The following is a 12,623-nucleotide window of genomic DNA, read 5'->3' as shown; positions in this document are numbered from 1 at the left end:
ACACATCTTTAAATTCTTTTTAGTTGCAGCGAACATTTTTATAATTACAACAATCATTTAAAATATCCAAGTGCGCCAGATTTATTAATTATTTGATAAAATAATAATAAAATATCCGCCCCTGAACCCCTTGTTTTGCCATATATGGCAGAGAGGGGCGGGGATAACATTTACCCGCACGTGCTTTCATTCGTTAGCGACTGAACTGTTGACCCTGAATTCGATACCAAATTCTGGTCCTGCTGTGTTCAGGTCCAGACGACGGTGTTACGGTTTAAGATCCCGGTTACAAGAGAGAAAACCAGGCTGGAACGCGGGTTAAACCAGGTTGGAGATTTTTTTAAACGTAGACTTTAACCTACAGAGCTAATACATGCTAACGTCGTTAGCATGACGGAGACTTTTTTTTCTCCTCCTCATCAGAGTTGGACTATGCCAACCAGATATATCACGTTGGACGATACCAAGTGTTTCTGTTACATTTCATACTAATGTAAATTTAGCCTACTTTTATTAAAAGTGATCGTTCTTGCACCACATTATAAAAGAAAACGATAAACAGATTATTTTTTTATTTAATATTTTGGGTCTATAAGAAGTGTAAACCACACAACGCATAATTAACAAACAGAAGTAAGCTACATAACTTTACAAAAACTGAATTAACTTTTTGAGTTTATGTTCAACAGTTTGAAGTTTATACAGCCTAGCATAATTTTTTTAATATAAAAATTATAATATTATTTTTTTAAATCTCCAAAAATATATAATTTTATGTAGTTAAAGCATATTTTTTTTATTCTAATATATCCTTTAAGACCCACTCCAATAAAGATACTTTTGGTGTTTTTATCATGTTCTTGTAGCATTTCTTGGTGATGGAGAATTCCATTTATGAGTATGTTTTTATTACAATTGTTGTGAATCAGGAGCAGATGAAAAAACAAGTTCTGTTGGAAAAGACCTTGTCTTTGTCCGAATTCCCCCCTAACTACTAAAAAACTACAGGACTATATAGTGCCCTGGATTTTAAAGGTAATTTGGACCCGATGTTCACTACTTTTCTTTCGTTTTTCTAAAGACCGAGTATGACGTCACAGATTTCATGAAGTGAAAATCAAATGAAAACAAACATTTCACGACATTTATTTATGACTCCACTGTGTTCTGATGGTGAAAATGTGGATGGTTTATTCAAATATTACATTTAAACCTGTTTTTTTTGTTTGAAATTTTTTCCACCGCAATGCATAGTGGTCTTTATTTGCTAATCTAGTGACCATCAATGCATGCTAGTTTTTCGCAAAGACTTCTGGGAAATTTCGAGCGCACTCGATTTTGGAATTAGGGGATTCGGACAGCACTAGAAAATGGCGAACGCACTATAGTGCACTATATAGTGATTGGGGGTGGAATTTGGACACGACCCTTATTTGTGACATAGAAAATACGCTGGGCGGGGCAAAAGCTCCCTGCTCTGTGCTCTCAGGAACAGGGGAGAGGTAGGGAGCGGCCCCGCCCACAACTCAGAGGGGAATTTCTGAAGACCTCCAGCTGTTCTGCAAAGACTATCCTAGAAAAAAACCCAAGTTTTTAGATTTGGCCAAAAAAACGGCATAATCACAATTTAAAGACCAATGGGAGTGCTTTTATAACAGATTTAAAGATGATCGGAGTGAGACTTTAATAAAATGTTAGAAAGAATATTTGATTGTATTAGTAGAAGTCAACACGGACACAGAAATGGTTAATCTGTTTTTACACCACTAACTGGATCCTCCCATGATGTTTAAGACAACAGAAAAGACAACTGTTTTGGGATGACAACCTTTATACCTTTCAATGTTTTACTCTACATGAATAATATATTTTGTCAAAATTATAAAAGTTAGAAATTAGCGTGAGATAACATCGGGCCATTAAAAACAATGAAATAAAATTATCTGGAGGGCCGGATAGACTCACCCGGGGGCCAGATCCGGCCCCTGGGCCTCGACTTTGACACATGTGCTTTAAGAGAACTGGACTGAGTGACTGCGACATCACCCATAGAAAATGACTTCCTCCCAGCTCTCACCAAATGATGTCAGTTCAGTCGCCATTTTTTTTGGATGCTGCCATGTTGGTTCCAGAAATTGTCAGTAAACAGTTGTTGATCAGAGTTGGTCTGAGTCATTGTGTCTATGGCATCCAGTTTCACCAATCAGGAGTGAGCTTGTTGGAAGTCCACACCCCTACCATTTGAAAGCAGTCTACTTAAAATTTGTCAAATGTTAAACATGAGACCACCTACTTTTATTGAGGTATTTGATCGGTCAGTTTATAGCCTGAATAACTTGGACTGCAGAAAAAAAATATCTTGGAAAAAAATAGGATTATCAAAACGTCAAAAAAATCTAACAGAGCAAGAATGTTTTTTCTGACCAATAGAATCACTGAGTAACAGCTGTTTATTTTTTGGCTTCTTGGAGCCAGCAGTCACTTCCTGCTTGGAACAGGGGAAGGGGTTACTCAGTCCATTTCTCACATACAGTTAATGGTCCATATTGATAGTTTTCATAACTGTTGCTCAAACAGAGCTGGACTGTGAACGCTCAGCTTAAGCCAATCATGTTTTATTGTCTGATGTTTGACTCAAACAGGCGTCTCTTTTACTACAATGAGCAGCTTGATGAACGAGCTGAACGCCACTGAGCAATGCAGACCCACCTCCCCTGACTCTGAGAAGCCCCCGCCAACAGACCCCTGCACTCAGACAGCACATGATGTCCCTGAATTCTACACGGAGGTCTCTGTTCCGAATGCGCCCTCTACTGACTTCAGTGTGTTCAGCATCAGTGTCCCTCCCCATCAGGACATGAGCTCAGCCGCAGCGTTGGATCCTTTCAACCACAGGTTTTCCTTCTACCACTGAACCATGAAAGTTTGGGTTTAGAGTGTTTCCTGCTTCTGTGGTTCACCAACTTTTCACCAGAGTTCTTATTGTGTCATCAACCCAGAAATAACATTTTAAATTTAAAATTACTTTTTCCCCAAGTCTCTGATTGGAAATTCCAGCTTCTCCCAGAAGGTCAGAGGATGATGTTCATGAAGCTTCACAGTGAGACAAAATTTGTCTACATTTAAATACATTTCAACAAGAACCAGCATGTCCAAAATTTGCCAGGACTCTGAATGATTCTGGGCTTTACCTTCATGCTCTGCATGGTAAATAAAAATCATCCTCAGATCTTTACAAAGGCTCAGAGGTTTTCTGCAGGGCTAAAGTGCAGAAGTCTTTAACAGAAGCTTGTGAAAATTAAAGCCTTAAATGACATTAAAGTATTAAACCATTTTCCAAAAGGAAAAGCTCTAACAAAAATGTTCATATCATTAACATTGTAAATATTGTTCTGCTTCTCCTGGAGTATGTTTCAGTTTGGCCACAAGGTGGCGATCACAGTATAGCATTACACCTTATTCAAAAAGAAGAAGAAAGTACGAGGGAAAAAACGATGTTTTAGACCACAAATAGTTACTTTAAAAATATTTCCTTAAAAGAGTTTGGAAAATCAATGCCTGTGAATTTATAAAAATGGTAATTTAGTTATCAATGTATGTTTAGGTTGACTGATTGTTAGCATTAGCCATCCTATGGGAAATATCATTAAACGTTAGCATCAAGCTAGCGGACTTTAATTTTATGTGCTATATATGTGCTATATTGATTTATATTTTTTATGACGATTTTACATTGATTGATCTGTTAAGATTAAATCGTTTCTAATCGATTTTAGCAACGTAGTCCTACGTACCAAATACACAACAATGGTATGTTCTGTTATCAAGAAATCCCTTAAGGTGGACGTAGGAGCCTCAAGGAAATTTCAAGATGCAGTAAGATGCAGTGCTTCCTCTCTACGACCCTCCACAGACCCAGACAACCCAAAAACCAGCAGCACATGTGACTAATATGCATGTGCATTACAAGTCTGTTTTAGTAGAAACTTATTTGACCTACTGTATTTTCCCCAGTATAAGTTGCAAGAGCAAAAAATGTCTAATCAAGAAGAAGAAAACCATATATAAGTCGAACGTTTAGGACAGAAGTGTGACGTTTCAGAACAAATCCGCCAAGCCTAGTGTAGCTAAAAAAAAGAAAATAAATAAATAATTGCAAGAATACTGATCTTTTGATCTGTATCAGAAAAATATCTTAAGTTTAGGAGGAAACATTCAGATTCTCTTCCATGTTTGTTTTGCACTTCTTCTGCGACTGTCAGTAGCAAATACTTCACATGCAGCGCCCTCTAGTGGTTATTAGAAGAAACAACTGTTAAGAGACAACTGGTGTTTACTGGGAAAATAGCAAATATATGAGCCTATTTATGTCTAAAAAAATAAAGACACAAATAAGTTGCTCCTGAGTATAAGTCGCTTCTATAACAAACTGCAACTTATACACCAGAAAATACAGTAATTTGGTATTTATTTGACCTCAGACTTTACTTTGAGATAGTAAATAATACTGTAATATCTGCTCAGTAACGAGTTCTAAGGGAATCTAGCTCGTATGTGTTTGAGGCAGCTTTCAAATGTCTTATATCACCTTTAACGTCACTTTAGAAACAAGTGTTTTAACAAACAAAGATGTTTACGGGCCTAAAAAAGGATAAAACCATCAGGAATGAAGTCAAAGACCAAGGTAGATTCTGAAATGAAAGTAAAGAGCAGAAGAACTTCCACACTCTGCTGTTCTGAAAAGGGATCATTGTTTGAATTAACTCTGGAAATGTTCGTGGTGGACAGAACTTGATGCTAGATCTGTCTGCAGAAAGCTTGTGGTAGTGATGCACATTATAACTCCAACAGCAGGATCCAGCCCCCCCTCAGTCAGCTGACCTATGCAGAGAGTCTGAAGCCCCAGCTGGGCCAGTATCAGGTCCTCACAGGGTAAGTCTCCCCATCATATTTCTATGCAGTGGGGACCCCATGAACTGGGCGGTGACTGAGTTGATGCTTGTGTCCTCAGCCCTACTCCTGGTCCATCAGACAGCAGCTCAGCTGCAGCGATGTGGATTTCTGAAGGAACTTATCTCTCCGGCATGATGGTCAGATATAACGCTCAGAACCAAACCAGAACCCTGATGGATGGACCGGCCCTGGTTCACATGTGTTCATCTGTTCTCAGGTTGATTACCACCAGCATGTGGATGTGGACAGCCAGTGGATTGAGCGTGGTCTGGTTGAAACCTCTTCTCACATCACACATCAGGTAGATGATCCTGAGTGTTGTTATTTAGTGATCCAATTTAAGCAAGACTCAGGCTTTAGTGTTTGCTTCTGTCTGACATTTGACCTTTTCTAAGTTGACAGTTTAGTCCTTTAACACCTGAGGTGTCACCGGTGACGCTTAAACACAACATTTTTAACACACTAGAGCTGCCACGATTCGTCGACTAATCAACAGCTAATTAAATATTAAAATAGTTGACGACTAATTTAATTGTCAATTAGTCGTTTCTTTATATTATATGGAGTCAGAGTGTAGTAAAGTTGAAAGTTATGCCATTATGGTAGCTTTTTTGACTATTTTGACATTTATTAAGGTTTTTTAGGCTATTTTGGAGTTTAGCTAATATTTCAGCTACATGCTAGCTATTTTGGCTAATATAAGATTTTTCAGTTTTATTAGGCTATATTGGAGTTTAGCTAATATTTCAGCTGCATGCTACCTGTTTTAGCTAACGTGGGCTTTTTTTAGGCTAATTTGGTATTTAACTAATATTTTAGCTGGCTATCAGCTTCAGCATTTTCAGGTATTAGCTTCAATATTTTTTAGCTATCAATTTCAGCAACTTCGGCTATCAGTACTAGCATCTTCATCAGTCAAATTCAGCTTACAGCAATCACACTAGCATTATTGCAGACAATGCTAGTGTGAATGTATCTAGTTTTTAGTTAGTTTAAAGCTAATGATGGTTAACATGTGTGTTTTACATCCACTTTACGCATGACCTGATTAGTCGACTAATCGGAAAAAATAATTGGTGAGTAGTCGACTATTGAAATAATTGTTTGTAGCAGCACTCATTAATAGAAGGTGAATTAAAAGAGATATGAAGAGATGCTTAGTTTAGCAGCTGCAGAACTATTGCAGTCCCTCCATACAGGAACAACTCATCTACAGGTGGACCTCAGAGATTATTCGACTATGAAAATGATCGTTTGTGGCAGCACTATAACTTTTCAACCGTAAGCACAATCAACATAATTCCTGTAGGAGAAACGCTGCGTTAACGGTTGAAAATTTATAGTAAATCAAACAACATAAATGGTGGAGCTCCGGTGTTTAAAGGGTTAAATGTGACACCACAGACATGGTGGCTGAGACGGCTTTCCTGGGTCTGTGCAGGTGCTGTGTGGTGATGGAAGAGGGGTTCAGCTTCCTCCCTCCCAGCTGGGGTATTGGACTCTGATGCCAAATGATGGAGCATCTGCAAGGAAAGGTTTGGACCGATTCAAATCCTGTAGTTCTCTCTGCTGCTAAGAAAGTGAAGAAGCTCTGATGTCATTGAGTTTGTGGGTCCATGGCGTTCACTGACCATGAAGTCCACGGCTGTGCACCAGTGGAACATGCAGCTTCCTGCTGGACTTTCAGCATCTACATTTCAGGTTCAGTGTGAGACTCTTTCCTTTGTTCCCTTTTCTCTGTGTGTAGGAGATCACAACATATTGGAAACTTCTCACCAGGTAGGAAAAGCCTGTTTCTTCTTCTGCCTGCTGATCCGCGTGTTCATACAGAATGTGCGGTGTGTTAAGCTTCAGCTGGCATCTTCTCGGGATGAGGGCGGAGTTCAAACCGCTGACGGACGATCTGCTGCCTCGGTGCACAGGTGAGAAGTGTGGAAATGAATGGAAGGATTTTCCTATCACCATCATCAGACTCTTAACTCTGCCAGACTGTAAACGGTCAAATCTGAAAGCCACACAGAAAACCAAAAACCAAAGATTTAGGCCCAATCTGAATTCTTCCTTTCTCCCTCGCGCTTCATTTATCCCTCCAAACAGAGAGTTGTGAAAAAATTGTTTAATATTTCAGACGTCACTTTCTTCAATGATGTCATCAATCATCACCGGTCTGCTAGCTTTAGCGCAGAGTTTCTAGCCCTTGAATATACATAACAACAGCGGTTTTATGACTTTTAAAAGGTCATGCTAAAACCAAAAGTCATTACTTACATTAAAATGTAAACTTCTGTGGTTCAGAGCGCACACACGAAGAAAAGCGCTTCTCAACGAGACGTAGTTAACCTCCCGGGAGAGGACGTTGTATCCCTGAAAGGACGATCATTCATGTATTGAGGCCCATATGTGGCCCTGGTTTGGTTCTAAAGCAGAAGGAGAGCAGAATGAAGGATGTGAAGAAGGCGGGGGACCCCCCCCAAGAGATGTTATCAAACAGATTACTTGTAAGAGAAATTTAAAGTAAGAATAAAATAGACAACCGAAAAAGTCAGATTTATGCTTCTAAAGTATTTTTACTCTACCGAAGACAGGCTTAAATGGAGGAAACTGATTCGCTGTGGCGACCCCTGAAGGGAAAACCTGAAAGGAAAAGAAGAAAAAGAATCACTTGGTTTTAAAATACGTTGCAGTGAAGTTAAAAAAAGCACTCCAATGGAAAATGCTGTTTTAAACATGTTCTTGTGGGATTCGGAGGACATGTATAAAGGAAATTAATATAAAAATTGTGCCTCTGAGGATTTTCTTTTTAAATTGTTGTGAATCATTCCATTCGGATGCATCCTCTTGCAGACAAACACATCTTTGTTTTCCTCATCTGAGCTGGAATCTGGTTCCAAATTGTTGGGTTGGATTGCTCCAATATTGCCCACTTCTTCTTCACTTTCGGCTTATGCCTTTCGTGGTCACCACAGCGATACAGCATCCACTGTTTCGCATCAGTGATTTGGCAGAGTTTTTACATGATAGGTCTTGCCTAAGGACCCAATCTGGAAGGGGACCAGTGGACACCCCGGGGATCGAACCAAGGGCTCCTGTATGCACACTCTATACTTAGCCCACTGAGCCATCCAGCCGCTAATATTGCTCATTATTTTTGGCGAGCAATATTGCTAATATTAGGTTGGGTTTGTGAGGGGCTGGAAGTGAGCGCAGAGTTACTCTTCATCAACAGCCCCGCCCACAACTCAGAGGTGAATTGCTGCTCTGCAGAAAAGGACACAGATTTTTAGATTTTGCCTAAATCGGTATAATCAGGAATAAAAGACCACTAGAAACACTTTTACAATAGATCAAAAGATGATTGGATGTGAGCCACTGGGGCATTCATCTGACAAATGTCTCATAAGCATCTGTCCGCACACAACTGCTCTGCTGGAGAATGGATGGAAGAGTGAGTGAGCACAGCGAGGACAGCAGTTCAAAGACAGAAACTACAGAATATGTCTGGTTCTGGATCAGCTGGTTTTGATGTTGCTCTGCAGAGCAGAAGGTATGAAGATGTTGAACTATGTTTCTTCTGTCGGTTGCAACGTCGCTGTTTGCTTTTGCAGAGCCGTCAGACCCCAGTGTGATTCCAGACCCAGAAAAGCCTGCCACTGCACCAGGTCCCGCTGCCTCAAACTGTAAGAAACCTTTCTGCTTCACATTCTTAAGGCAGAGATGGACTCTTCGTCTGTCTGAGACCATAATGAGCCTACAGATTTGTTTTCTTTGAGTGTTTGGTAACAACACTAAGGATTTTCCGCTTCTTTTTACGGCTCTGTGCTTGTGATACAGATGAACGACCCCTTGTGGTTCTTTCAGGTACTGCGACTGTTTCTCCAGCGGCGTGATGTGCAGCAGCTGCAACTGCATGAACTGCCACAACAACGTAGAAAACGAAAGCCAGCGTCATGAGGCCATCAAGGTATGTGAACTGTGAAGCTCATAACGCAGGGCTGCTCATTCCTGATCGTCAAGACCAGTCTGGAGCGGGCCCTTCCTCTTCCAACATGACTGCAGCAGTGCACAAAGCAAGATCCATAAAGACATGGAGGACAGAGTCTGGTGTGGATGAACTTTCCCACTGCTGTGCTGATTTTTGTCTTTGCTTTGAGCACCTCCAAGAAACAATCAGTCCCCTCCAGGTTTGATAAAGAGCTCAGATCCTCTCACCCTGTAAGGGAGGCTGCAGCAGGAGTGAAGGCCTCACCCACCAGTGACGAGCGGGCACCGTCACGATCGATCCCACCTTAATGGAGGTTTCAGCCTGGAGGACCAGAGTCATGTTAGGATCTGATCCGTCAACAGTGTTACAGGAAAACACCTGTTGAGGAAAATGTTCTCTCAATCTGGTATCGATTTTTCATTCAGAAAGGAACAAGATTCACCACCAGGCAAGCCGGCATCACTCTGACCCCCCCTCCAGGTTTAACCGGAACAGGAAGTCTTCTACCAAAAATACATAAATGCCTGCAGCTTTTAACCCAAACCTCAACTAGAAAAGTTTCATTACCTGCAATAATTCTAGTGTGAATGCTTTTTGCTGAAAGTAGTCGCTAAAGATGCTGAAAATGGTGACAGATTTTACTTTAATTGCTCAAAGGATTTGCTGTAAATGCAAAAGCTATTTGCAAAATGTTCAATTTGCTAAGACTGGAAATTTGCTTAAAGAACTACGAAAGAGCGCTGAAGTTGACCTACATTTCTAAAAAATATTTGGTAACATTTCTTAAAAATCCATAACACATGCCAATTTGCAAAAATATTTAGTGTTGCTTAAATGTGAGCTAAACTACCGTATTTTCCGGACTATAAGTCGCACCGGAGTATAAGTCGCAGTAGCCAAAAAATGCATAATGAAGAAGAAAAAACATATATAAGTCGCTCCAGAGTATAAGTCGCACTTTTAAGAGAATAGTCCAACATTTATGAACAAATTCAACAAGCCCGACGTAACGTTGCATTTGACATCAAATGCGATTCATGCGTCAAATTCGAGTCCGTTGAATCTTTTGATGTGCGTCTAATTTAAATGCTCAATGCTTGTCCAAAAATGTGTTCATAAACTAGACACTCCCATTGGAGAAGCTGTCTGAAGTTTTTAGCCTCATCGCTACATGATGTAGGGTTTGGCTGTTTATCTCGTTTAAAATACACAGAAGGTACGGATGATGTTGAGAGGTTAAGTTATTTATTTTAAAGAACTCCACAAAAGCATCTATAATCATCTCTCCATTCTGTGTTTAGGACAGCAGTTTTTTGTCTTTTTCTTACGGCGATCGTTACCTTCTAGCCTTCAGGAGCTGCATCTAAATGACAGTTTTTAGCTGCTCTTCTGTCTGTTTATAACCCAGTTTGATGGCTTGTTGTCCCGCATTCGCCCAAGGAGAGAAAAATAAAAACAATAATAATAATGTCTTGATGCAAATGAGAAAAACATCACAACATCCATGAGGAGAGTGATTAGATTATCAGGAACGTTTGTTTTGAATGTAACTTCTTCTTCTGTGTTTCTGTCAGCTGACAGCAGTAGATACTGATACACAAACCTACAGTGCCCTCTAGTGGTTGTTATTGGGAAACAACCCCCAAAAGGCAACCGGTTTAAGTGGGGAAAGTAACAAATATATGAGCCTATTTATGTCTAACAAAATCACATATAAGTCACTCCTGAGTATAAGTCGCACCCTTGGAAAACCTATGAAAAAAGCGCGACTTATAGTGCGGAAAATACTGTACTAATTAGCCCAAAAAACCATAGTTGATCTAAAATAAGCCAAAGCTAGCTTGTTGCTTAAAAGTCATCAGTAGACTAAATTAGTTAAAAACGTTAGCCTGTTAATAAAACAGAAGCTAAACTCTGAATTTGCCTATAAAAATCTTAGTAGATGACAAATTAGCCAAAAAAGTTAGCATATTGCTAAAATATTAGCTATACACCAAATTAGCATTTAAAAAACCCTCAGTAGAGGCAAAATTAGCCAAAAAAGCTAGCACATTGCTTAAATACTAGCTAAACTCTTAAACAGTCTGAAATTCTTCCATAAACTAAATTAGTCAAAAATGTTAGCCTGTTGCTAAAATATGAGCTAATCTCAATATTAGCCTAAAAAAACCCAGTAGATAACAAAATAGCCAAAAACGTTAGCATGTTGCTAAATATGAAGTTAAACTCTAAATTAGCATTTAAAAAAAGCCTCAGTAGATGCCAAATTAGCCAAAAAAAAAAAAAATGCTAAAGCATTGCTTATATACTAGCTAAATATAGTGTGAATGCTTAGTAAGCATTCACACTATATCCGACGCGATCTAAACTGGACTACCTTTGATGACAGATATTCTGTTTTCTGCAGTTGTGTTTAGATCGGAACCCCAGCGCCTTCAGGTCAAAAAGTGCTGCTCGGAAGTTTGCAGAATCCAGAGGTTGGCATAGCAAAGGCTGCAGCTGCAGACACTCCGGCTGCCTGAAGAAGTACTGCGACTGTTACGAGGTTCAAACTATACACGCACTAACATCATGTTGAGTCATTGTTGAAATTAATTTATTCTGCTAAAGTTTAAGGGCAGGGCTCTTCCTCCTTTTGAACATTTGTTTGTCATACAGCATTCATAACTTTCCTGCATTTTTCTGGTTAGCATGAAACTTTTGTAGATGTCCTGCGAGGGTTTTTGACACCAGACACATACATGCTTCAAAAGAGACCCATTAACAATTTAACACTGGGGAAATTTCCAGCAACTACAAAATAACACAAGTTCTTTGAACTACACAATTCCAGTGAATTCTGAAGTGGAGAAAAAGGCGCAAATAATTCCAATTTCAACTATTTCAATGGACACGTTTTGTAAGTAGAGCCCAAATAGTGTCTTAAAAATGTGCGTAGTGATGGACCAACATGAGTTTTGAACGCATTTCCATAGACATTTCATTGGAAATAGTCGCTTAAGCACAAGTTTCCAATGGCGGTGTGATCGTAACTTCAGAGGTAGCCTTTATTTATCCCTTTAGCACCGTGTTTATATTCTTTGATTTGCTGTAACTTTTCAACTGTTAACACGATCAACGTAATTCCAGTAGATTCTGACGGAGAAAAGCGGCGTTAAATATTTTGTGTGCGAAAGGATCACAGCGCTCGAATGACATTTATCTACAGCCTGAGTCTTGAAGAGACAAAGAAACAGGAAAAAAGAAGACTGAATCCTCTTATTTTCAAAATAAAACACCACGTGGGTTTTATAGATGAATCCCAACTTTGTTTCAGAGTCTGAGCTGACATGCATCATGTTGGTTCTTGTCTCTGAAAATGAAAGAAAGGAACGCCTGTTGTTGTTTTCAGGTAGATGTTTACCGCTTCAGTGTTTGTCTCCTGGTGTTTCTATATCTGTGTAGCTGATGATTCAGAAGGTGTGTGAAGATTGTGTTTTTTCCATGCAGGCCAACATCAAGTGCACATCCAGCTGTAGGTGTGTTGGCTGCTGTAACTATGACAACCTCGGGTGAGTCATGTTTGACGCAGCTCTCCTATATATTTGTGTGATTTGCTAGGCTTGTGTGGACCTTTGGTGGACACTAATGTTTTTCTGAATGGAAAAATTCAACAGTAATCTGAAACTTCCATCCATCCATCCATCTT

The 12,623-nt window shown here is 39.6% G+C and overlaps 1 protein-coding gene across 1 annotated transcript in view; it reads left to right on the top strand.

Annotated features, from left to right (window-relative positions):
- The first annotated feature begins 40 nt into the window (after positions 1–40).
- tesmin (testis expressed metallothionein like protein) overlaps positions 41–12,623 on the top strand; it is a 13,833-nt gene continuing 1,250 nt past the window's right edge. The window contains exons 1-12 of the mRNA XM_024282367.2: positions 41–327; positions 2,643–2,895; positions 4,852–4,932; positions 5,012–5,090; positions 5,171–5,254; positions 6,395–6,488; positions 6,701–6,732; positions 6,802–6,875; positions 8,559–8,630; positions 8,812–8,914; positions 11,343–11,480; positions 12,425–12,486. Coding sequence (XP_024138135.1) covers positions 2,660–2,895; positions 4,852–4,932; positions 5,012–5,090; positions 5,171–5,254; positions 6,395–6,488; positions 6,701–6,732; positions 6,802–6,875; positions 8,559–8,630; positions 8,812–8,914; positions 11,343–11,480; positions 12,425–12,486 — 1,055 coding nt within the window. The 5' untranslated portion in view covers positions 41–327; positions 2,643–2,659. The remainder of the gene's footprint in view (positions 328–2,642; positions 2,896–4,851; positions 4,933–5,011; positions 5,091–5,170; positions 5,255–6,394; positions 6,489–6,700; positions 6,733–6,801; positions 6,876–8,558; positions 8,631–8,811; positions 8,915–11,342; positions 11,481–12,424; positions 12,487–12,623) is intronic.

Source organism: Oryzias melastigma, linkage group LG6, assembly GCF_002922805.2.
Source record: "Oryzias melastigma strain HK-1 linkage group LG6, ASM292280v2, whole genome shotgun sequence".
Classification (NCBI taxonomy): domain Eukaryota; kingdom Metazoa; phylum Chordata; class Actinopteri; order Beloniformes; family Adrianichthyidae; genus Oryzias; species Oryzias melastigma.
This window is presented reverse-complemented; position numbering and strand designations above follow the sequence as displayed.